General features: G+C 45.5%; 2 protein-coding genes and 1 long non-coding RNA gene across 5 annotated transcripts; 2 read left to right on the forward strand and 1 right to left on the reverse strand.

The window, feature by feature from the left end:
* Window positions 1-181: 181 nt before the first annotated feature.
* Window positions 182-16,496, forward strand: AMMECR1L (AMMECR1 like). Of its 2 annotated transcripts, none has more exons than XM_063407782.1 (7): window positions 182-320; window positions 3,863-4,307; window positions 9,413-9,523; window positions 9,993-10,107; window positions 10,822-10,912; window positions 11,870-11,966; window positions 13,129-16,496. In XM_063407782.1, exons 2-7 carry the CDS (start codon window positions 3,901-3,903, stop codon window positions 13,238-13,240), a joined length of 933 nt encoding a protein of 310 aa, XP_063263852.1. In that variant the 5' UTR covers window positions 182-320; window positions 3,863-3,900; the 3' UTR covers window positions 13,241-16,496. The 2 variants fall into 2 exon arrangements, with proteins under 2 accessions (XP_063263852.1, XP_063263851.1); XM_063407781.1 differs by lacking the exon at window positions 182-320 and adding an exon at window positions 1,612-1,884.
* Window positions 16,105-21,626, reverse strand: LOC134555828 (uncharacterized). Of its 2 annotated transcripts, XR_010081516.1 has the most exons (4): window positions 21,522-21,626; window positions 20,147-20,340; window positions 19,339-19,378; window positions 16,105-17,785 (listed from the first exon to the last, which is right to left on the reverse strand). It is a non-coding gene; the product is annotated as an uncharacterized LOC134555828 (long non-coding RNA). The 2 variants fall into 2 exon arrangements; XR_010081515.1 differs by lacking the exon at window positions 19,339-19,378.
* Window positions 21,600-24,764, forward strand: POLR2D (RNA polymerase II subunit D). The gene is made up of 5 exons (XM_063407783.1): window positions 21,600-21,741; window positions 22,317-22,497; window positions 22,956-23,051; window positions 24,141-24,220; window positions 24,568-24,764. The coding sequence occupies exons 1-4, from the start codon at window positions 21,669-21,671 to the stop codon at window positions 24,217-24,219; spliced, it is 429 nt and encodes a 142-aa protein (XP_063263853.1). The 5' UTR covers window positions 21,600-21,668; the 3' UTR covers window position 24,220; window positions 24,568-24,764.
* The last annotated feature ends 712 nt before the right edge of the window (window positions 24,765-25,476 follow it).

The raw sequence follows: 25,476 nt of genomic DNA on the forward strand, positions 1-25,476 counted from the left end.
ACTTCAGTACTAGCAAAGTTACAGTTGTGTGTGTATGTTGAAATTAAAAGCAGAGGTAAGACCAAAAAAAGATGGGAATTAAACTGCTGCAGTCACCTCACATTTCTTGTGCTTCAGGAACAGAACATGCACAACTGGTCAAGTATTTGTTTGATGTTGTCAGGGCAATAAAACACAGTGCCAACGCTCCCAGGTTCCTAAGGACTCTACAAAAAGCTCTCTGGTGATTATGAAGTGGACTTTTTCTGGGTTGGGAGCTGTTTCATATCTTGGCAAAGAGGTTTTAGATGCAATCCAAGGCATTACCAGCAAAGAGTGAGGTATGTGGGGGGGGGGAAGATGGGAGGGAAGAATTCTTTTAAACACTGCAAAAGCTAGGAACTCGCTCTTTATCTTTCTTCTGGGTATTCTCACCCAATTCTTTGTAATCTTAGTTTTTGTAAGTTGGTATTCAAGGCTAGACTAGTGCCATCTAGACTTAAAAGGATGATGCTGTTCCATAATCTTAGAATTTGGCAGTAATTACAGTGCTGCTCCTGTGGAAACCACGTAGATTCCGTAATGTTGAAAGCCAGGAGCAAACTGTAGAAGGTGTCCCAGCCCATGGCAGGGGGTGGAACACAACAAACTTGAAGGTCCTTTCCTACCCAAAGCATTCTGTGATTCTATTCTGCAGCAGACAGTAAGATCCACTGACATTCACCCAGATTTCTCCAGCTCACATTTTTATGCCTCTTATTTATAGCTTAAGCTTCGATGAGAAATGGCAGAAATTCCGTTTTGCAGTCCTGAAAGGGTTCAGCCAGTTTGTCTCTTGGGGCTGAATGTGCAAAGTTTGTTCTTTGTTTTGCCCCGGCGTTTCCCCGGTGGTGTTGGAATTAGGGATGAGCGCTGTGGTTTCTCTGTCCCATCCCTTATGAACACATCTCGTACAGCCACAGCCCTGCGGGACCCCGAACCGCCCGCTGCCAGAGCATTCTCTCAGCGCCGAATGCAGAGCCTCTGTTCCTGCAAAATGTCCTAAAACCCCTGACGAGTAACTACTGCTCGGCTTTGGTTTTTATGGTGATGTGAAGAAGGGTGGAGGGAAGGATGTGGGTGCCCCGCTGGCAGTTGGCAATACTGAAAAAGTAATTTTTGCCTTGGTGCCGTTGTGATATGTATGGCTCTGCCATAAATACGTTACACAGTAATTAAAGCCGTGGCAGCGGCCGGAGGTGTTCTCCCTTCTCCCTCAGGGCCGGGCCGGCCCCCGCTCTCCCCTCACACCGACCGGCCCTCAGCGCGCCGGGCCCGACCAACGCTCCGGGCAGCGAGGGGGGGAGGGGGAGTGACGGGGGCGGGAAGACTCCCCCGCCTCGAGCCGCGCAATGGACGCTCCCCGCCTGGCGCCCCGTCCCCTAATGCCGTCATCGCCCCGCTGGCCAATGGCAGCGCGGCGCTGCCGCAGAGTGACGTCTCCGTCCCCGGAACTGTTTGTTCCCGCACGTGCGGTGCTCACGTGACGGGGAGGACACGGAAGCGCGCGTCTCTATGGTTTCCTTGTGGGGCAGAGCGCCCGCCCTGGGGCCTTGGTTGTGTTGGCGCCGCCCGGAGGCTGGCGGACTATGAGTGTCCGTCCCTCATTACCTCACGGCCGGGAGGAGGAGGAGGAGGAGGAGGCTGCCGGGATAGCGGCGGACCTGCCCGCGGCCTCGCTCCGGTCCTCCGGCCGCCCCGGGAAGCCCCGGCCGCGGCGGGCCCTGCCCGCTCCCCCGCCCGCCGGGCCCGCTTCTCCGGGGAGCCTCGCCCAGGCCCATGGCCCCATGAGGCGGCAGAAGGCTGCGGGGCAGCAGCGGCGGCGGCGGGGCTGAGGCGGAGGAGAAGCCGGGACGGGTGCAGGAGGTGGGTGACCCCGCCGGGGGTGTGCGGGGGGCAGGGGTGGAGGGGGCTCCGGGTCCGCCCGCCCGCCCCGGGCTGGGGGAGGCCGCAGGGGGGTCCCGCTCCGCGGCGCCCCCTGGCGGCCCCGGCGCTGCTCGGGGGGGTCGGGCCGGGGCACGGGGGGTCCCCGGGGTCTCCCCGGGCCGGGCCCGGCGGGGCCGCGGGACCCCCCGAACACCCCGCAAAGTTTGTGTGCGGGAACCCGGGGCTCGTCCCGCCGCCGCGGTGCCCCGGTGTGCCCCCGCCCGCCCGCGGGGCGCTCCCGAAGCGGGGCTGGAGCCGAGCGGCCGCCTTTGTTAGGCCCCTGCTGCAGAGGAGGGGGGGAGAGAGGGAAGCTCCCCCCTGCCCCTGCCACGTCTCCGATCTTTAATCAAGTGTTGTGCTTCCAAATAAATAAATAATGATTTATCCTCCCCAATGCGGCTGAGCCGTCAGTGGTAACTGGGGAAGGCTCATAAGGCTCAGCACCCTCAGAACCAGGGCAGGTTACTTTTAATAGGCACTCAAGAATTTCCATGGTTCCTTTGTCAAAGTTATGCTTTTCTTTTGCCTGGTTTGGTTTCTTTTCCCTTCTTTTATTTTTTTAATTTTCTTGTTATTGCAAAAGTGGAGATCAAAGGAAAAAATATCATTTTCCTTATGGTCTTGTAAATTGTTCCTTACGGTCTTTCTAAAACCTGGAGGTGAGGATTCCCGAGCAGAGCAAGCACTGCGGGCATGCGAGGTGCACCTCTGAGCACCCCTTGCACCGGCTCTGCTTCGCTTCGGAATCCCGTGACTCCTGCTGGGACCGATGAAACTCCGTGGATAAAGTTTACTGTCTCTGCACGTGCAGAGAAGGGAGGAGCTGTCACAACCTGAATTTCAGTGCGTGTCACCCCTCAGCCCCAGTACCGCGTTTGTGCTCAGCCTGGGAGGGCCGGGGGCTGCTCTGGAGCCGAGCGTGCCTTCAGTCCCCCGTGGTGTTCTGTGCCTCACGTGCCGTGCTTTGAGCCCCGTGTCACGGACTGCTTTTCTCTCCCCGGTGCATTCGGATCTCAGGGTGATGTTGGTCTTTAAGTTCCTGCCACTGCCCCGTAATCCTCGCCTATCGTGTTTGTTCATCTCTGCCTGCACAGCCCTTCCTCCCTGTGTTTGTTCCGCCCCTTCTTGTGGTGCATGAGCTAATATTCTCGTCTTTGCAGGCAAAACAGTGTTCTGGGTTGTTGGGTTTTTTATACCATGCCTGTTTCCTGCTATTATCGCTCTCCTCTGTTCAGACCCTGCTGGCTTCAGCTCTTCCTGTCATGCACATCTTGCCTGTACCCCCTGCATGTTTATTTGGGAGCTGTATTCCTTCACCCAGTCCCGGAAAGTAAATGCAGATTCCAGTTTGTGGTCTGGAAAATTGTCTGTAGTTTAGAAAATGGTGGTTTCAGTACTTTTAGCTCCTCTTTGATCTTGCCAGTGCTAAATCAAGGGCAACACCCCTGGGAGTCCAACCCCAAAGGTGTAATTTTGGGCTGCTGTCATTCAGCACTCGGGAGCAGGGAAGGGAAATGCACTTTTTTTTTGCCACTGGTGCAGGCATTGACTGAGGAGGAATGGCTGAGCAGGAAAAGTAGTGTATAGGGTGTATCTGTAGTCCCAAGTCTTTTTTTCTTCTGTTTTCCCACAGTTCTGTTCTTTTTCTGGGAAGCCTGGTTATGTTTTTTTGAGATGAGCCACCTATTAAAGTGTTCAATACCTTGACAAGTGTGATTGTGTGCATGTTGTGTCCATACTCTTCCAATTTGTGTGTGAAAACACCCATTCTGCTGAAGTGGCTTTAGTGCTGTGTTTGGTCACATGCCTTGGAGGGTTTTCTTCCTCTCTTTGTAGCAGAAGCAGGGAAGCAGCTGGTGGTGTTTCACCTGTAACTCTCTGTGTAACACTTTTTCCCCCTCCCACCCCTCTGTGGCAGGGTTCTGCAGTGCTCCAGGCAGCGAGTTTTGAAGCAGGATGGGAAAAAGACGCTGTGTTCCTCCACTTGAGCCCAAGCTGGCAGCTGGCTGTTGTGGGGTGAAGAAGCCCAAATTGTCTGGGAGTGGAACACACAGTCATGGGAATCAGACCACAACCGTACCGAGCTCCAGTTCAGGTCCTCTTCAGAACCACCAGCATCCAGATGGGAATAATGGAAGGGAGAACGTATCTGACTTGACTTTGGGCCCAGGAAATTCCCCAATTACTCGAATGAATCCCACTTCAGGAGCTCTGAGCCCACTCTCTCGGCCCAATGGAACTGCCAACAGCACCAAGAACCTGGTGGTGACAGCAGAGATGTGCTGCTACTGCTTTGATGTGCTCTACTGTCATCTCTACGGGTTCCCTCAGCCACGGCTTCCTCGATTTACCAATGACCCCTAGTGAGTACAGCCCTGTGTGGGAGCAAAGCCGGCAAACAGCTTCCAGAGCTGGGCTTGGGCTGGGGGAGGGGAAGAGTGGTGTGCAGGGAGGAAGGGGGAATTCTGCTCCGTACTTGGTCTGCTGGAAACAAAAGATTAAAGTGTTGTTTGCTGGTGGAGGTGGGTGAGCTTTAAAGTCCTTCTAGAGAGGAAATGCTTAGCTCGATAGAGAGAGAGCTAGGCCAAGTGTGGAGAGGTGTGGTGTTTCTTCAGCTCACAGTCGGGTGTGTTCCACGAGGCACCACGTTCTTTGTGGAGGAGTGCAAACCCACTTCATGGTCATGTTCTGGTAAAGTTTGTCCCCTTCTTTGTAAGTAGATTCCTCTGCAAAAATTAACTGAGCAATGCCACCTACAAAAATGTACTAAAAACAGTTAAATAATGTCATTAATTTGAAGAAGCTCCAGCTTCTAATGTGAAACACTGACTTGGAGAAGGGAAGGGAATTCCTTCTGCAAAACAAATGGAAAGGGAATGAAGTTAGAAGTTGAAGTTGAGGCAAGTTTCCAGTTCATCCTGATACAAATGCTGAGCTGGTGAGGACTGGACAAGGACACTCAAAGAAGTTTTCAGCTGTCCAAGTGAATGGGTTTAGCAGGGAGGGGAATCTAAAAATGACCAGTTGTAGATGTGTTAGGGAGATAGTGCTAGCTGGGCAGTACGGGGAGAAGTAGAATCATTTAGGTTGGAAATACCTTTGAGTCCAGCCATGAACCCAGCTCTGCCAAGAGAGTTAACTTTCAAGGGCGATGCCAAGGTTAGGAGGAAAGGAGATGTGTGTGAGCAGAAGTGAGGAGAAGGATTTATGAAGATGTTTCTCTTTGGTGAGATTTAGCTAATGTTTATCTGAAGGTTGACTGCTTAGGTGTGGAAATGTTAATGTTAAAATGTTTGTTGAAGGAATTATATGGGAAAGATCAATGACAGATGGACCTTCTGAAACTCCTCTGGAGCCTCCTCCTGAACAACAGATAAAATAAAAAGTTGCTGACATCCTTAATTTAAGCTAATGAATTTTAAATTGATGTAAGGAACAATGGCTTAAACAGGTCAAGGACTTTCTTTGTGTGTATTCAGTGTGTGCCCACCTTCCTGCTGTCAGGGTGGATGTAGGTTGTGCCTCCCTGCAGTTATTATTCCAGCTGGATTATGGATACATGTTCTGAATGCTGCTGCAGAGTAAGCTGTTAATACTGTAAATACAGATGAACAGAGGAATGCTCTGCACTAGGATATCAAATAGTTCCAGGGACTCCCCAGGCTGAAACATTTCTGGCATTAATACCTAAGCCAAGCAGGCTCCCTTTAGACCATTTGATGTCAGTCTGCTTATTGTTTTGGCACTTGGAATGCAAAGGGTTATTTGCTGTTGTTCTGTTAAGCTGGTAGGAGAGATGGTTTTACAGAGCTGCATTCTTTTGGTGTCAGAGGAGATTTCTGGCTGGATTTTGTTGCTTTTTCTGTTGACTAGTTTCAAAAAGGATGTCCTTTGGGGAACAGCAGCTGGTTGAATTTTATGCCCAGATTTGAAAAGTTAAAAATTGTTCACCGGTTATTTCTGTGCTCATAATTGCAAGTCTTTTAGATCAGCACACCAACAAAGCATAACCAGCCCTTCCCTTCTCTTCCCCTGTCAGCAAATGCTTACCTGGATTTTCTTGTGTTCCAGCATTTTTGCTGTTACTCCCAGGAAATAGATGGGTGTACCCCAGGGAAAAGCATGGGGTTTGCTCTCTTGGAGAGCAGCACACAAGGAAGAACTGCCCCACTTGGGACAGTCTTGTAATGAACTTCAAGCCAAATGTTAACAAATACAAGAGTAAGCAGAGTGAAAATACAGAAATTATTTGCATTGTGGCCTTTTGTGACATAATTAATGTCCATTTAAGAGATCTTTGGACAAAACAAAGGTTTGTACCAGGGGTCTCTCTGGACAGACAGAGAAGAGACTAGGTTGATTGCACAGAAAGAGGCACAGCCTGTTTTTAAACTGGTTTTTGAACTGGTGCTGAACTTTAAAGTGAAGATAAAAGCAGGTGTGAAGGTCAGGATTTGGCATAAACAGTGTAATAACATGCAAGTACCAGGGCTGTGGATTGAAAACCACCATGAATTTCAGTCAGCAGCCTGAGGGGATGTGCACATGGACAACACTGATGGTGGAAGTTCTGGAGCTGGTGGATACCTGTGAAGTGAAATTCCCTTATCCCAGTGTGAGCAGTGAGGGTCACAGATCAATGGGGAGGCAGTGGCATTGCAGGACTCGTAGTTATGTCTGAATTAACTTGGCAAAGGAAGGAAATATCCCCTTTTCTATTCAGGTTACTGCAGGTAATTACAATTTGGAACCTATGCAAGAAGTTAATTGGTTACTTTTTCCACTTCTGTACTTCAGTCTGATTTTTTAATAGCAGGTATTACAAACTGGTGCTAAAACTATACCATGGAAGTTTCTAGTTGCCATGCAAGGCAAGTAATAAGATACTTGCATCATAAGATCTGTTCTGTAACAGGTTTTTCCCTAGTACAAGCTAAATCCTGATTCAAACAAACTGTCTTTTTCTACTTTAAAATGCCCTTTGTAGTTACAGTTGATGAAGCTAATTTTTAGTTGCTGAAATTCCCCTTTCAGCCTGAAAACCCTCATCAAACACATATAAAGTGGGATGTTGTGGCTGAGGAAGAAACAGTTGACATGATCTGCTGAGGATATGGCTGCAGAGTACCAGTAAATGCTCTTGGGTGAACATGGACAAAAGATTGTTGTGACTTTTCTCAGTGCATCTGGGAAATAACACTTCTCAAGGAAGGGCTCTGGAACAATGGGCTTATTGTCAGCTGCACCTGCAATTTGCTGAGTGCATTTATTCTTCAGAGACAGAAACATCATCATCTCTGCAGTGAAAATAGTGAAATTTTATCTATGTGTACAGAATCATATCTCTTCTTTTATGCCTCAGTTGTTCTGACCACAATGAAAAATGGTTTTAAATGTGCTTTAAGGTATTTTAAAATAGACAGCCTTCTGAATGCAATTATCCTCTCCCCTCTGATAATATCTCTTCTATTATAGATGCATAAAGCTGTGTTGCAGCTCAGTGGAAAGATGGGTTGTGGGATTTTTTTTTCCCCTTGGAAGGGGAAAGAGGTAAATTGAAAATGTGAACCTGCAATTTGAATTGAAGGGGAATTTACTTAGATTTGTATTCTGTGAGTGATAGTTTTAATGTTTTCCCTTGCCTTTTTTCTTTGGGGTGAGTGTCACGTGGACTAAACAGTACTTTCAAATTTTTTATTAGATTAAGGTAAATTTCCACTGAATTTGTGACAGTAGTGTTTCTCAGAGATCTGTGTAAGTTTAGTATTTTTTTTTTTAAGTTTTCTAATGTATTTTCTTACACTCTTTTTCTGTTTACTCTTTCTGTCTATATGATAGATGAAAATGGAGAGAAATTATATCCTGCAAGTGCCTTGAAGTGTTATTGGAAAAGTAAAACAGTAAATTCCCCTGTCTTGGTCAAGCCAACCAGAAGGTTGTTGTTGGGTGTGGAAGGATGTTTCCAATTCCTCTGTGGGCAAAGTCCTTCACAATTATCACTCAAGGGCTGATTGCTCTTTTAGGCAGCATTTTTGCCATTGGTCACAGCTGTAAGTAGGTCCTGAATGATGGATTTATGCTGTGATGGATTTAATTCCATTGTTGCTCTGAGGAACGTCACTGGGCACTGATTTATTACTCCACTTGAAATTACGTTCTCACTGCCTAGACATAAGAAGTTCTGTTGCTGTGTTTGAGGAATCATCCCCACTCCATGCTGGTTTTGTTGTGTGAGCAGAACATCTCAGTATTTTTGTAAGGTTTGCTGTAGAGGTACATTGCTTACAAGAGCTTCCAGAGTGCAAGGAAAGCAAGTATCTGAGCTGCTGTCAAATCAGTCTTGATGGTTCAAAACTCCTGTCAATGTTTTTTTAATCCCAGAAAACCATATTCCATCATATTACTTAAAGTTCAATAGAAATCCACAGACTGATGGCTTGTATTCAGTACTCTGTACTCTGAACAAGTCACAGAAGCACTCATCCTGCTTTTATAATTAGGTCGGCATTATCAGTTGCCTTACAGAATTTTGGAGATGTTCAGACATTCTTGTAGAGCTGCAAGCACTGTCCTTTTAGTGTTTCTCTCTACAGCTCTTTGCAATTTCACTCACTTCTGTAGAAGTTCATTTTTTGTATTTAATTCACAGTCATCTTTACCTGTTTATCTCTTCATAGAGCTCTATTATTCTGACTTGTTATTCTTTAAGGCCAAACCATGAGTTGTGGTTTAACAGCTTGAAATGAACCTGCTGAATTTGAGAATCTGCTGTTATGCCTGTACATTTGTGATGGTAGACAGGAAAGTGGAGATCCAGGTGATGTGTGAGCAGGAGCAATAGTGTTTTAGATACATGTTACACAGAAAAAAATACATGTAAATATAAGTCAAATGTAAGGTAAGCAAAAGATGTGGACATAAACTGCTTGAGCCTTAGGGCTGGACCCAGAAGTCAGAGCCTCATGGAAATAACAGGGAGAAAAAATAATCTGGATTTCTTTTCATTCCTTGGAAAAAAAAAAAAAGGAAAAGCTTTTATTGCAAATCTGATTTATAGAAATGGTAATATAAAGAGCTAACTTGCATCATCTATATCAATTTCTATATGACCTCTGCTGGAAACTAGTGGATGCTACAAAGTGAGGCCAATACTGACAGGTAATCAGTGGGATCAAATAACCATTTCACTCATTAGAGGACAGCACAGAGTCTGGCCAGGAAGGTGTCTGTGGAGGACTTCCAGAGGACTGCTGGAGAGGAGGGAGTGTGCTGAAAAGGTGGAGGGAAGTGTTGGGGTTTGCATGTGGGGGTGTGGGCTTGCAGTTTTGTTCTTTACTGAGCAAACCTGCCTGCTGGGGTTTACTGGAGGGAGAGGAAGCAAAGGGGCTCTTTCATACCTTGGTTGTCTCCCCGTAGCAACCAAATGTCTGTAGAGGCTGGAGGGTTCTGGTATTTTTTGCCTTTTCAGTCCACTCTTTGTGACGTGGAAGACGGGGCGAGACAAGCGGCTTCGTGGCTGCATCGGGACCTTCTCAGCCATGAATCTTCACTCAGGACTCAGGGAATATACATTAACCAGGTAACTGTCAAAAACAAATATGAAATCAGTTCATTCACTGAAGATCTGTCTGTAAGGATTCAAGGTTAGGATGTTGGATCAACACAGTTCAGTGTAATATGCTTCGTAATGAAATAAACCTGAGTGTATGATAGTTACAGGGAGGTGAGGTATCAGGATGTAGTGGAACATCTTTGCAAAATGTGAGTTGCAGTTGACATTTTAAGGCTACTGTCAAATCTGTCTTGCATACTAACAGTTTTGACATCTGTAGCACGTATTTTCTCTCTGCCTGCAGTAGGCATTGGACAGCATCAGGAAGCTTGCCAGTGGTATTACAGTTCATTAGATTAGGGAGAGATGGAAATCACATTCTCTGCAGTAGCAGAGAAACATATTTCCTGCAGGCTTAATCAAAAGGGGAATAATTGAGCATCTGACACTTTATTTTGGTGCTGGTATTGGGTGATACATCTTCTCTTCCCTTTAGTGCACTTAAGGACAGCCGATTTCCCCCCCTGACCCGCGAGGAGCTGCCCAAACTCTTCTGCTCTGTCTCCCTCCTCACTAACTTTGAGGATGCCAGTGACTACCTGGACTGGGAGGTGAGAACAGGTGCATTTGGAACTCTGCATCACTCTCTCGTTCCATTCGGGTTCGGGTTAGTACATGGTGATGTATCTCCTTCCTTACAGGGTGTATGGGATAGAAGAGACTGGCAATACAAGGAATGGGGCTGGAAAGCTAGAAGGAAGGAAGGAAGGAAGAGGATGGCCTAGCAGTATGCTTTTGGTTGGGGGGATCTGAATGGGAGTAAAAGAAACATGGAAGTGGTTCATGGAGTTGGCCCAATAGGAAATGAGTGTAAATACATGTATAAAAACCTGGGAAGTATTTTGATCGTGTGGATAGAAACTAGAAATGAAAAGTAGTTAAGACCAAAGGTATGAATGGTTTTTAGGACTTTGTACATGGAAGTGTATTTTGTTCAGGAGGAATATATATATATGGACTTTATAGTTGAGTCATTTTAGGCATCATTCTTGTGTGCAGAGATTTTGTCTCTCTTGCGTGACACAAGAGATCGAAAACTGACAGGACTTAGCACAGGAGAAGTGGCAGGGCTTGTCTGGGAAGGGTGGCTAAGAGAGCTCCTTGTGAGACCTGCCAGGCCAGAGCAGAGAGTGGGGAAGAGAATAACCTTAGCAAAAGCCAAACTGTCCAGAGAGAGAGATGCACAGCCTTGTGGGAATGACAACCCAGTCATGGACTCAGAGCTAGCAAACACCTCTTATCTGGCTGTTCATTTCCATCTATAGGTTGGAATCCATGGGATCAGGATAGAGTTCATCAATGAGAAAGGTGTCAAACGCACAGCCACGTATTTACCTGAGGTTGCTAAGGAACAAGGTGGGTTTGAGATGGCAGCCAAACACGTCACTACGCTGTGTCACAGATTTGGGTAACTTCAATCTGTCGATTTTTGGGGGCTTGGAATACAATGCTGTCCTCATAGTGGTTCCATGGAACCACCAGGCTGACACCTGATACAGTTGCTGCTGGGTTTTCCTCTGGCCTGTCTCTCATTGCATACCTTTGCACAGCTGTATTTTAGTGCCAGAATGTTTTAGGGCTGAAGAAGTAGAGGATCTCAGAGTGTGGATCTTGCAGCCTCATTCAGCATTGCATCTTTCCTCTTGTATGTTTTTCCCACCAACTAGGATAACTGCACGCTGCACAGCACCACAGGAGAGTCACTTTGCTCCTCATTCTTGCTAAAGTAGCGTCCTCCAGAGGAGGGCTAGAAACACAGCCCCTCTGGAGCACACTTCCCACTCAAATAGAGTAGTGGTCACCACGGTAACTGCTCAAAACATTGCCTCCTCCTTTCCTCCACCTAGCAGAGTGGAGTGGTCGCATCCTCCTGGCTCTGGGGCAAAAGACTAAGGTAGGAATTTGAACTCTGCTCTCTCACATAGCAGTGCACTGTGCTGTCACTACAGCATCAATCCCAATTTGTCTGTGTAAAGAGCTAAGTACTGTCTTATTTTCAAGGGAGCTAAGTGGCACATGATGAAAAAATTTGGGGTCCCTGCAACAGTAGCAAGGCACAGACCTTCATAAGAAGACATGGAATGGAATATGGAATTGCTCTTTCATAGACCAGCTCCAATATGAGTTTAAAGGGACAGGCATGTGCAGACAGTGTGCATGCATCAGGCCATATATGTCCAGTTCAACACTAGGATTTCCAAAGCTCAGAGTTTCTTGTTTAGTTGTTTTTCTATAGTCCTTTAAATGCATCTCTTGTGGTTTTGAAACATTTTTTAATATTGAAAAATTTGCCTTGCTTCTATTTTTCAATAGACTGGGATCAGATCCAGACCATAGACTCCTTACTCAGGAAAGGTGGCTTTAAGGCTCCCATTACCAATGATTTTAGGAAAACAATTAAACTTACCAGGTAAGTAGATGTATTTGTTGTCTTGTAATTTTACTTTATAGTGTCTTCTGGGTGATTTAAAATATATGTGCTTGATGTGAGTCTTTTATGCATCTTCCAGAGGAGATGTAGTGTGAAAGACCAAATCACAAATGCCATGTGTTAGGCATATAATGCACATGGAATTAAGCACAATATGTTTGGTCCATGCAGGACTGAAGTTAGCATTTTTCTAAGAGAAGTGTCACTGGTTTTAATATTACCATATATGTGAAAGATCAGAAGCAGAACCTTTGAGAGTTCAAGAAGTTGATTTTTTTCGGTATTTTTTCAATGAACTTCCTTTTCTCAGTGTGCTCATCTGTGAATGCTGTTGCTATTTGTAGGTGACAGCTGTCTTAAAACCAAACCACACTCAGATTTGGCTGGTTTTCAGAATTTGCTTGCTTTTCTGTACCCCCAGCTGTCCTATTGGATTCTGCCCCCTTGATGCTAGTAAAAATTGGGACTTTCTGGTTTTGTACAGAAACACTAATTTATCAGGTCATTCTTTACCTCTAGAGAAATGAGGTGAGTGTGCAGGGCTTTCTTTAACAGGAGATAACAGGATGAAGGTTTTCTCTAAAATCTCACATAGTGTGCTCTTAGTGCAACTCAACCACTTTGCAGCAGGCTGTTGTTTAGCATGCTTTAGAAGAGCTTGGAAAACTCCAGTGTCTCCAAAGGAACTTCACATTTTGTGAATTCTGATTGTACAACATGGACTAAGTCATTTATGTGCTATAATAAACCTCTCTTTACCCACCTCTCCATTTCTTTCACTACCTTTTCAGATGTGGAGGTAACCATAAAAATAAACAATAGTGAAATACTGATTACTTAATCACTGGAATTGAATCTTCTTCCAGGAACTTTTCATGGCGTTTTTGTCCATTGCCTGTGGGTAATAAAGGATGCAAATCAATCATTTATTTCCTGTGTGCTACTTCAGGCATCCCTATAATTATGATCACCTTGATTAGGACTCATCTTCTGGGACGCTGGAGCTAATTCAAGCTCACATGGGTTATTCATACCAGTGGGTTCCTCTTGGTCCTGGTTGGCTGTGAGCTGAAGGGGAGCGTGGGGTGAATGTTTCAGGTGGAGTCCCTCGGTGTGACGTTGTTTCTCCGCCGTTCCGCAGGTACCGCAGTGAGAAGGTGACAATCAGTTACGCAGAGTACATGGCCTCCCGCCAGCATTGTTTCCAGAATGGCACCCTTCATGCCCCTCCCCTCTACAATCATTACTCCTGACACACGGCTGCATGACCAGTCCCACTCCCCAGTTGCTGCCAACGGCTACGACATCATCGGGGCGGACGCCTCCTCTTCCTGGTCCAGTTACTTCTATTACTGCACCATTTTATGATGCTAGCTTCCGTTGCCAAGTCTGCCTTCCCACTGACCTGGGGGGAGGACGAGAGCCTGACAGGACTTCAGGGGCCCAAGCCTTATCTCAGCCTTCCCTCCCAGCGGGGGTTCAGTTGGATTGGGGCTCCGTGCCTACGAACTGTCGTGAGGTGCAGAAGACCTTTGGGAGCGAAAGCGCTGCTTCGGACCGATCTGTTCCCGGGTGTTACTGGCACTCTGGAAACTCGAGTTGTTTGCTATGGAAGCCCCCCAGATCAAGTAGGAGCATTCCCCTGGCAGCCTGGGCAACGGAGTCCAACAAAACATTTTTTAGGTTCTTTTTAATTTTTTTTTAACCTCTGGTATCTGTTGTGTACTGAGAGCTGATTGCAGTCCCCACGCATCACAGGCGGACATCATGATATTGGGGAGGGTTGAACACCTGGATAGCGCCCCATCCTCATGGACAGAAAACGTGTGAAAAATTAATCCATTATTTAAATAAACCCTTGAAGGCTTTAAGGCTCAGATCCTTGGTAGGCTGGATTCTTGGTGATGAAGCCTGCTGTGAAACACAAAGCTGTTTTGCCTGTAAGAGAGCGACATGCCACGTGTTGTGTACACAGAGGAAAAGCTCCTCGAGTGTCCCTGGACAGTCTGTTCCGACCAAATTTTGTTTCCAAATATTTGTAAGAGATAGGGCTGGGGAGGGGTTTGCAGAGCATTGACTGTAGTCACACAAGTGAGACCAGTGACTGAAATTTGTTTTAATTTAAGCTAACAGTCTTGGGGACCTTCCTTTCGATAGAACAGCCACTTTTGCTGGTATGACTGCTGATCTTAGGGGCTGTGAGTGTTCCAGTTTATTCCAGGCCTATGGAATGGTGCTGTTCAGTTTTACTGGTAAGATTTGTCTTACTCAGCTTAGTCATTGCCACATGCAGGCTTTGTGAGTGGGGAAATCTGCGTTACCCAAAGTGCAGGAAGCTTGTGTGCGCTCTGTATTTCTTCTCTCGTGGTTGATGATCACAAGGAATGCTCCTTTCTGAAAGGAAGTCATCAGTTGTTATTCTGCAGCATCGTTGAGGGATGTCATAAACTCTGAATTACGACACTCTTTCAATGAGGCTTCAGAATACAATTTGGGATGGGTCGGTTGATTTTCCAAGCTTCTGGAGGGTCAGTAGTGATTGGGGAAGAAAATACAAGTGCGTAGCAGAGTCGTGGCTGTTTGGTTGCACACATCTTTAGAGCCTGCTTGTGAGTTGTAATTGGCTGGTGTTTGAAGCCTGAAATTGTGCCCTGTTCTGACAGGGAGTAGGGCTGGTAGGAAGCTGAGAACTGCAGGGTGCTGCTCCTGGTCCTGAGGAAGCAAGGCACAACATGTGCCATTTTGCTTCATGTCGTTGTAAGTTCTGCTGGAGGAGAGAGGTGTGAGGGAGATCCCTCTGGATAACAGTGCAATATTGACCCAGCTTTCCTCCTGTATTGGGTCATTCCCACAAATTGCCACTTTTCCCTTGTGATGTTGTTGAAAAGCAATTGAAGATACAAGGACTGTTTGGTGACTTGCTGCTGCTGAGAATAAATGAGTCTCGTTACAAACCACTCCAGCTGGTAATTGCTCCCCCAGGTGCCGTGTAGTGATGGGAGAGGGTGGGGTCAGCTCCAGGCATACCACTCACCTTTCAGCTGTCAAACAGTATGATACATAGGGCTACACTCATTACTGTTCAAGTGTTCTATGTTAGAATTTCATTTCTAAGAGGTTTAAAAAAGGCAAAAAATGGTGCTAAAACTTCACCCCTGAGCACGCTCGGTGAGACTGGTCATGCAGGCATACAGTGCCAGGCTTTTCAACTATACTGTTTCTTTTTCAGGTGTTTGCCCTGTTCTGTGTCTTCAACAGTGTATAGTGTTTTCCTGATTTCAGTTTCTTTGACTAGGGGATGACTAGAGGGTGGGGTGGGGAGGGTTAGTTGTCATTTTTTTAAAGAACAGAATTTTAGGATTGAGTAACTTGGTTGGTTTAAGCCTGAAGTGGGACAGATGGTTTGGGACTGGGGAAGTCTTATCCTCTCCCACTTCTATTTCCCCACTCAGTCTGTTTAAAAACAAACAAACAAAACATAAATGCCTCTAAATATGTACTGTGTTCTTGTCTTGTTGCAGTGAGAAGCTGGCAGACCAGAAACACTGGTCTGCTGCCTAAGGAACAGGCCCTCTCAGCTTTAGTCCCATAAGGGTCCAGCTGTAAAATCAGTTGAAAACTGTGTCAATAGCTAAGTGAGCTCAGAGAAATGTATGACAAGGACAGGTGGTCTCAGGAAATAATCCCGTTTCTAGATCATTACACGGCAGCTATGCATAAGGATGAAAGAAGTGAACTAGGCCCCAGCTGTAGTTTGAATTGCCTCAGCATGGAGACAACCAAGATCAGTGGCCAATTGATCTGAGATGTTTCTCTGTGGTTGCTTGGCTGGGACAGCTGGTTAGAGCCACTCCTCAAAGCAACTGTTAGCTGGTTTGATCTGGATTCACTCATCCTTAGAAGCAAGTGCCTTTTGGTCTAGAAGGGCTTATTCTCATGACAACCACAACTGGTAAATAATCTCACTGCAATGATGAAATGTCTTTGTTTTACAGTAACTACAGGAGAATGTCTTTGATCACTGGAGTCTGTCAGTGTTGAAATGTTTCCACTGTGAGGTTCTTAATTATCTTTTTTCATGTTGTTCAACAGTCAATCTCAACTGAAGCCATTTCAGTTTGGGAATGTTATGTGGTCAAAATATCACATATCTACAACTTATCAGAACAAAAAAAAAAAAACCTGTAAGGAAATCTAAGAGTTCATTTTAACCTTTGCACAGAATGATTTGTTTTCATAGTACATTAACAAACTTCTGCAGTCTTCACTGACTATTAGTGCTGTTTTCTGTTTGTATTCAGAAACTACATGTTGTTTTGTTGGGGGTTTTTTGGTTAATTTATTTCGTTAAAGCAGGAGACCTCTTTTGACCTACAGTGCAGAGACGTCAGACCAATTCTTTATATTACACTTGGTTGCCTCCTACCTATATAATAATTTCTGAGTGTAAATAATTGAACTCTATCCTCTAATGAAGTATTGTAGAGAATAAATCATAATGGATAAAGATTACTTGTACTGTCCTCTTTATATGATTTCTCACAGCCTTTATGGGGATAAGATGAAATTATTCTCATCTAGAAAGTCAAACAACATATTACAGGTATGAATAGCAAAGCTGTAAATGACACCACATATTCCAAACCAGGGAAGTTGCCACAGTGGGGTGTTGCCTGTCTGGAAACACACCAGTAATCAAACAGGCTCACTACAAGAAAGCAAGGAAAAATAGTAGGAAAATTAAAACCCAATATTCAATATATCTTGTTAATAATGGCAGTGTCTTTGTATCCTGAAATAATGTTTGCTTGGCAATAACTTTCTATTGGTTGTCATGATGGTGAAATATATATAGTACATATATATAGACTACTGTAAGTCTTTCTGAAACTCAGAGTTGTTCTTCTTGGGTTTTGTCTTTCAAAATGAACTGAGAACAACCTGTCTGTAGTTTAGGGCTGTTGTCTTCAGGGGATCTAAAAACTTTATTTCAGAATAAAGCACCCATCTTTCTAGATTCTTACTGTTTTAATATTTGCTTTGAGACAAAATTAACTGAATCGTAGAATAGTTTTGAATTGGATCTCTGGCTCACATGTTTTTCCATACATTTTCAGATAATTGTTAACTTTTTTATCTATGGGAGCTGTATAGTTAGAGATGCTACATTTTCTGCTTGTGGCTCTTGGGAGGGGCAGCCCTGGATGTCAATAAACAGCCATAAACCCCTAAAAACACCAACCAAACCAAGGGGAAGGGTAGTTTTCACTTAAATATGCCTGAGAAGCTCATTTATCCCAGTACAACTACAAAGCACAAACCTGTTTTCAGGTGCTGGTACTAGGAAGGCTAGAAAGTCAGTCCCTTAGGCAATGTGAGGCAGATGCTGTGGTGATTTCCAGGGGCATTCCAGCTGGATTTCCTTGGGAATTCTGAAGTTACCCATATCCCCACCACCCACTGCTCTCATGTGCCCCGGGGAGTTACCGAGTGTATCCTCTCAGCTTTGTTGGCAGGAGTACAGTGGCTTAATTTGCATATTTTAGTGTCATATGCTTTTCCTACTTGATTTCTTTTGGTTTCCTGTTGAATCAGACATAAAATCCTTGCCTGCTGTCGTTCATCAGAGGTTTCTCCGTGCAGGTTGCATTCTGTGAGTGCAGGAACCCTCAGCAGCTCCCAGGGAGGATGAGGCCAGGTAGAAGGGTGTGCATATGACTGCACACTGAAATAGGTCAATCCAGGCTAAATATAAACCAGGATAATTCTCCTGGAAACAGTTCCTTCTCTTGTTGCTTCTGTTTGAACCAAGAAATAAAATGAATTAGTCATTTAGCACCAAAACAAATTACCAACTTACAGAAAGATTAGCAGAAACTTCTAGAGGATACTTCAAAGGAAGAGTACCAGCATGTTTTAAAACAAAATGGTTTTTTTTAATCTGTGATGCCATTTTTATCTTGAAGATAAAAATGAAAATCAGAACACTTACCTATACAACTGAATAAATTAATATGTGCACTGATAGTACATGGGGCAGTAGGATAGGAAAGTTCCTGAGATGGTTTTGCCACAGTCTGGGAAAAGATGGCTTGTGAATATGTTTGATGATCACTCTCAAAACGCAGCAAGCACAGAAGAGTATTGTTATCATGTTCTTTAAAACAAGTATATAATTTTACAAATTGAATAATATTCAAATTACTGAACCATGTGTTTTCTGTGGTCAGCTAGACTGCTCTTATAATCAGATTAATTCTGGCATAAATTATTATACAACCAGTTGTTAATGTCATATATGTATTTAAAAACAGATCATGTGGTTTTGCATTCAGAGTCTTACTATGACTTTATTACTGGATATTAATCTAACTTTGCTCATACATGTTCTTTCATTACTATTTTGGATATATAATTTTAAATGGAGCAAAAATAAAGGTGAAATGGTGTGAAGACCTAAACCTGAAGAGTTATACTTTAAACACACAGATGAAAATCCCACAGTCACACATGCTGGTTACTGTGGCACGTGGTGCTCTCAGTGGGTGGTTATCTCCACAAGGATCCACTCCTATCACACTGGCACTCCACAGAAAAGATGCAATTACTGTTAGAAAGCTTAAAGAACTCCTAGAAAAATCACATTTCTTCTGCTGATGAATTAGAAGGAAAGTATATTAAAGAATAGGTTTATGCTAGAAATAGGATATCCTTGTCGTTAGTTGTTCCTAACATTTGATTACACAGAGATACTTAGCTGAGCTTTTTGTAAGGTCTGTGTAGGTGCAATGAGTTGTTCCAGGATCTGTGTTTAAACTGTGGCAACAGGAATTCCCATGACAGGTCTGTCTAACAATCTGCTACTCAGTACCACGTCTCCAGCAAGGATCAAAGCTTTTTGCCCTGGAATATGGAATATTACAGACTTTGTTCATGATAAATTATGTTTGGCCAAGTATTCTTTTTTTCAATAGGTTTATTTTAGGATGTCACCAGTAAAGCTGCCTGAAAGTTCCTTTAGTCAGTGACTATTTTAATCAAGCTCACCTTACTTTTCTATGCATATTTTGTTGACAAATGCCAAAACAGTCATTATTAGTGAGGAAGAAGCCATGCATTTTTAAAATAACAAGAGGTCAGGTACTCTGCTATGTTTGGTTTGTTGCAGCAGCTGAACAATATTTACTATGGGGTTTATACTTTTATTTTTTAAATTCTTAAAGAAAAAATACCAAAAGGTGGAGGAGAAGCAGCTTCTATTGAGGAACATTTTTATTTTGCTCTGGAGACCTTAACCAAACACATCAATGATAATAAACTTAATCTTTCATGATAGCCTCTTTAACTGCACCTGTAAAATCTTGGGTTTGTATACGTAAGCAGAATGGATCCTTGGGGGAAAAACAAAAAGAGAAATTAATAACTTAAACCTCTGTGAGCTACCTGCTGCTCTGAGAATCACAGCGTTCTGAGTTGACGAGTTATTTGAGAAGTCACCAGGATTCCAAGTGATTTTTAAATGCTTCTCTCCTCAATCTGGCATGCATTTCCTTGTTTTCTTGTAAGCCTAATTGAAATTGTTTCATTTACCAGATGTTCCCCAAGATATTTCCATTCCGTCTTCCTGAAATGTCTTTCTGCTTGTATCACTTAGCAAATTACTTTCCAATCAGTTTCTCTGCTATGCTCATTATCCAGATAACAAATATTAAAAATCTATTATTTGATCTCCTCATGTTCTTCTAATTTAATTTTAATTCATTCCTTTTCTCAGCATGCAGGAAACCATTCACCTAGGCACAGATACAAGTTCATGAGAACAAGGGTGGTGTCATCATAAACCCTTCAACAATCTATTTTTGTCTTTCTTTAAGGGCTGATAAGATGATTGCTTTAAGAGTCTTAGGCTGGTTAGGCACTTAGATGTGAGCTCTCTAGAGAAAATGCTCCATAAGTTATTTTGCTGGCAGTGTTGGGAGAACTATCTTCATTTTCAGCCTGCCTATGACTTTTGGGGGTCTGTAGATTGCTTCAGGATAGCCTGAATATCAACCTTCCTTATGAAGTGTTTTATTTATGATGTCAGTACTCCTTTTTTACAGTCTGAGGTCTATTATCACAGTGAGATAGATGGAAATTCTGGCACAGTCACAGTTTACCTAAGGTTGGGGTTTGCTGTCCAGCTGGAGGATGTTCTGGTAGTGAAATGGAGCTGGTTGTAGCTGCCTGATTCTCTGGTGAGAATGAAGATGCATCTGATGCCTCGGCGCCCTCAGGTGCTCCTGCGCAGACGGATGCTGCTGTGCAGTCTGGTGAGGGGCACCAGCACAGTTTTGAGCTCTTTGGTTATTTCCTAAAAGGACAGAGCAGCAGAAGGGTTTGCTCAGGCAGAGGATGAGTGCACTTTCCCTCTGTGTTCCCACACTCCTGCTCTCGGGCCCTGGTTCGTGCCTTGTAAGACTTTGGGTTCATGATCACAGAATCTATGAGGCTGGAAAAGACCTCTGAGATCATCGAGTCCAACCCTTGAGTGAAAACCACCACGTCAACCAGACCATGGCATTGAGAGCCACCTCCAATCTTTCCTTAAACACCTCCAGGGACGGTGACCCCACCACCTCCCTGTGCAGCCCACTCCAATGTCTAATCACCCTTTCTGTTAAGAAATTCTTCGTGATATTCAACCTAAGCCTCCCCTGGAGCACCTTAATATACCGTGTCCCCTCGTCGGGTCGCCTGTTGCCTGCGAGAAGAGTCCGACGCCCACCTGGCTACACCCTCCTGTTAGGGACTTGCAGCCTTGGTCTAGCACAGTTATTTGCCCTCTGTTCATACGGTACAACGTTCAGCATCCCACTGCTTTCCCTCTCTAAAAGGAGCTAATTACTAAGCAAGCTTAAACGCGCCTCTGAGGGCTGTTTCGCTGGGAAAGCACTCAGCCTCGCGGCTCCCGCTGTTTCCCCTCAGGGCCCCGCAGCGGCAACCGAGCTCTCTTATCCTCAGCAGCGCCCAGGGTAGAACCGGCCCCCGCCCTTCAGAGAGAGGGAGAAGCAGCCGCGCCCTCAAACCTCCACACGGGCAGAGCCTTTAATCCTCCCCGGGGGCAGAGCCCTCAGTCCTCACCGGGGCAGAGCCCTCAGCCTTCACACGGGCAGAGCCTTTAGTGCTCCCCGGGGGCAGAGCCCTCAGCCTTCACACGGGCAGAGCCTTTAGTCCTCCCCGGGGGCAGAGCCCTCAGCCTTCACACGGGCAGAGCCCTCAGTCCTCACCGGGGTCAGAGCCCTCGGCACTCACCGGGGGCAGAGCCGCTCCCAACCCCTCACGGGGGCTAGAGCCCTCAGCCCTCACGGGGGCAGAGCCCTCAACGTCCACACGGGCAGAGGTCTCAGCCCTCACGGGGGCCAGAGCCCTCACCTGGGGCAGAACCCTCACCGGGGGCAGCCCCATTCCTGCCCCTCACGAGGGGGTAGAGCCCTAAGCCCCCACGGGAGCCAGAGCCATTCCCGCCCCTCACCCGGCCAGAGCCGTTCGCACCTCTCACGGGAGGCAGAGCCCTCACCCGGGGCAGAGCTCTTTCTGCCCCTCACGGGGGCCAGAGCCGTTCCCGCCCCCCCGTGAGGCGGGGCCGCACCGCCCGCCCCCGTGAGGCGGGGCCGCCTTTTCCGCCGCGGCCTTCCGGTGATGGCGGCGGGCGGCAGCGACCCGCGGGCGGCAGACGTGGAGGAGGACGCCTCGCAGCTCGTCTTCCCCAAAGGTGCGAGCGGGGCGGCGAGGGGTCGGGGGTCGGGTGGGGGGTGGAGGCCGGCAGGGACCGCCTGTGAGGGTACGAGCCTCGGAGCCGAGCTCGGAGCGCTGCTGAACGCCCCGGCCCCTCCAGCAGCTACTAAGGCCCGCGGGTTAAAAATCAGGATAATAAATTATTTGTATATATTCAAGGATCTCATGATTGCTAGGATATGGCCGTTCTTAGGTGGGCCGCTACGTGTGTGTACTGTATTAAAAAAATTAAAATCCTGTCAGGTTATAGTGAAAGGTTATTGGTTTGTGATAGAAGCTTTTTCAGTGGTGTTTTTTGACACAGGAGTCAAAAAAACCCCTGTGAGGCTGGTGAGGCCCTGGCACAGGTTGCCTGCAGAAGCTATAATTTTTATCAGAATTTTCAGTATGAAATGCTGCCCAGTCATCGGTGAAAGGGCTCACACAACTGCCACAAGAGACATTTTCACTTCTTTATTACCCAGAGCTAAATTATGTACAAAACCTGTGCTGTTCCCCTTTCCAAACACGTTCCACCTTCTCTCATGCTGGCGCTCTCTCATTTGGCTGCAGAATTTGAAACTGCGGAAACTCTGCTGAACTCTGAGGTGCACATGCTGCTCGAGCATCGCAAGCAGCAGAATGAGAGCGCGGAGGATGAGCAGGAGCTGTCAGAAGTCTTCATGAAGACCTTGAACTACACAGCGCGCTTCAGCCGCTTCAAAAACCGTGAGACCATCGCCAGCGTGCGCAGGTCAGTGGGAAAGCCAGGGTGTAACACACACTGGGTTAGAAAGTCAGGGTCCCTAATACTGGACCTGCTTTACAAAAGTACATTTCAGTGGCATTGTGTGATCTGTTCTTTAATTCTGAGTCTTGTGTCTTCCTAATGAAGCAAGAAGTTCTTGGTGGAGGGTTGTGCTTTGTCCAGGTCAAGCCTTCTGAACTGCTTTGTTCTCAGTATGTCACTGACAGCTGATTGCATTAAATGGGAGCATTTTCTAGGCTTTGCAGAATAATTCAGGGGAAGTGGAGTTAGCAGATAGGATTTTATTTTTTCCTCTATGCATTTATATAATGCCTAAGTGTTTTCTCCTGAAAAAAATACTTCAGTGCCAAAGGCAGTGTGCAAAAAGATAAATGTTTGCTTCAGTTTAAGCTCCTTTATATTTCTGTCTTGTAATTTCATCAAATTGTTGTCTTCCCTTACAGTTTACTGCTCCAGAAGAAGCTCCATAAGTTTGAATTGGCGTGTTTGGCTAACTTGTGTCCTGAGACAGCTGAGGAAGCAAAAGCTCTGATTCCTAGGTAAGCACCTACATCTTTTACAAAGACTGCTGTATACTTCCCTGTGACCTAAAGCCAGCCATGCCCTGGTACCCTCTCTTCAATCCAGCTCCCTTGATGGAAGAGCATTTGGTCTTGGTCTTCCTTCTCCTACCCACTGATCTGATAGCAACACACTGTGTACATGCCCCTAATGCACTTGTGAAAGCTTTTACTTTTCAAGTGTAAACCTCCTAAATCGGGGTTCTTAGCTGGCTGTGTTTGTGTTCCTTGGAGTTGTTTTCCATTAGAGCAAATGAACTGTTTTGTGGATAATGCAGGGGGGAGCAGTAGCTTCTTCAAGTATTCATTGGTTACCTCATGGCCTGAGATAGAAGCAGGAATGAAACATTCATCTGAATTACAGTTTCTTCATTAGTTGTCATTGTATAAAAGAGAAGGCTTTGGGATGATCTAAATTGTGTGCTCCCAGTACCGGGAAGGAGCTTACAGGAAAGATGGAAAGAGACTTTTTACAACAGTAGGGACAAGACAAGGGAATGGTTTCAAACTGAGAGTAGATTTAGAATACATACTAGGGAGAAATTCTTCCCTGTGAGGGCAGTGAGGCCCTGGCACAGGTTGCCCAGAGGAGCTGTGGCTGCCCCGTCCCTGGGAGTGTTCCAGGCCAGATAGGATGGGGCTGGGAGCAGCCTGGGCTAGTGCAAGGTATCCCTGTGCACGGCAGGGGGTTGGAATGAGATCATCTTCAAAGTCCCTTCCAAACCAAACCATTCTATGATTTTATGTTGAGCTTTCACAGCAAGAATGGCTTATGAGCATGCAGCTATGTGGACTTCATTTCGAGGTCTGCTTACACCTGCCTTGCCTTTTCTGAACACACATTTGAAATTACTCAGCAGAAGGTTCTGGGGAGAATGGAGTTTTGTTATGCAAAGAAGAAGCGCTGCATAGGGATTGGAGCACTCTCTGTACAGTGATGTTACCTGTGCTTACACAGATGGGTGATGTGTGTTGAGGCTGACAGGAGAGAGTTATGACTGAAAGGAACCAAGGGGGAGAGATTATTTGTGAAACCTTTAATGTCTCCTTATTGCTCTTACCTCGCAGCCTGGAGGGCCGGTTTGAAGATGAGGAATTACAGCAGATCCTCGATGACATCCAGACGAAACGCAGCTTCCAGTACTAAGGTTAACCCTCAGCCCCTCTGTCTGAGCAGAAAATCCTGAGGACTTGGGCTGTTTCTCAGCCCTGTGGATCAGTCCAGCTCCCGGCTGAGCGAGGGTAGCTGTGGATGCAGGGTACTCCAGTGCTGTGCTGCCACAGTGCATTCAGACTGGAGATCAGCATTGTCCTTTTGGTTTGTTCCATGTGTGTGTTGGCAAGGACCCCCTGTATTGTGAGAGCAAAGAACCTGAAAGGCCTTTTCCCAGTGGCTCAAGTATTTGTTTCTTCCCTAATCCCTTCCCCCAGTTTGTAAATTTTCAACATTTTTGGTTTTTAGCAGAAATACAGATGTGATTTCGTGTTTTTTTAGGAACTCCTAAAGGATGCGAAAACTTGTTCTTGGTTCTCAGAAGGTTCAGTGATGGGCAGCATCAATTTCTGTGGTGTTTTTGTTTGTTTGTTTTACTGTTTGATCAGGACGGTGAATTTTTACAGCTTCAATATTTTTCTATTATTGTTTAGTGTAAATTAAAAGATATTTTAAATTAAAGTTGTGTGTTTTATAAACACTAGGTACATATCGTGATTTTATTAATGAAGACCCTTTTAATAAATAGATCCTGGAGATCTGTGTAATGACCCTAGTACAGTTTAGGACAGATCACAGTGAGAAAGCATTGGGGCAGCATCTCCCTCTGTATCCTGCCACAGAAAGAAGAAGGTGAAGAAACCCAATACTTTTGATGTTAACACAGCCAGGTATCCACCCCTGGAGGGATGGACTCCTTAGCTGGGTTGCTAAGTGCCCTAATTCTGAGATGAAACCAAACCATAAATAATGTGGCACGGTGGATTCCTGTGGGAATCACACACACAGTGTTATGAGAGCTCAGCTGCTGGGAGAGCCACAGATCGTTAGCTTTTAGTTGAAAGAAATGTTCATTTGGTTAGGATAAACTTCTTAAAGCAGCCCTTTCAAGTCTTGTAATTTTACCACCACACCAGAAAGAAGGAAAATTTTGCAGGAAACAACGTTGGAACAAAGAGGCAGAGAAGATGTGTTCTGACACTATCTGTGATGATAAGCAACAGTCTGACTGACCTTGCAAAAGGGAGAGAAATAAAATGTTATTTCAGGTCTTACTAGAAATGTAATGGTGCTGCTGTGCTGAGAGGCTGCACTGGTGTGTGACAACTGTTGGGGCTCACGTCACCTGGAGCACATCCCCTCAGATTTGTGCATGAACTGGGCTGCCAGGGGCTCCTGCAAGCCTGTAAA

This window comes from Prinia subflava, chromosome 11 (assembly GCF_021018805.1).
Source record: "Prinia subflava isolate CZ2003 ecotype Zambia chromosome 11, Cam_Psub_1.2, whole genome shotgun sequence".
NCBI lineage: Eukaryota > Metazoa > Chordata > Aves > Passeriformes > Cisticolidae > Prinia > Prinia subflava.

Bases quoted from the DNA above. Each gene is read 5' to 3' on its own strand.
- AMMECR1L (XM_063407782.1), top strand. From the start codon at position 3,901: ATGGGAAAAAGACGCTGTGTTCCTCCACTTGAGCCCAAGCTGGCAGCT. The intron at 9,524-9,992 runs GTAACTGTCAAA...TCTTCCCTTTAG, and splicing joins AGGGAATATACATTAACCAG to TGCACTTAAGGACAGCCGAT. The intron at 10,913-11,869 runs GTGGGTTTGAGA...ATTTTTCAATAG, and splicing joins TGAGGTTGCTAAGGAACAAG to ACTGGGATCAGATCCAGACC.
- POLR2D (XM_063407783.1), top strand. From the start codon at position 21,669: ATGGCGGCGGGCGGCAGCGACCCGCGGGCGGCAGACGTGGAGGAGGAC. The intron at 21,742-22,316 runs GTGCGAGCGGGG...ATTTGGCTGCAG, and splicing joins GCAGCTCGTCTTCCCCAAAG to AATTTGAAACTGCGGAAACT. The intron at 23,052-24,140 runs GTAAGCACCTAC...CTTACCTCGCAG, and splicing joins GCAAAAGCTCTGATTCCTAG to CCTGGAGGGCCGGTTTGAAG.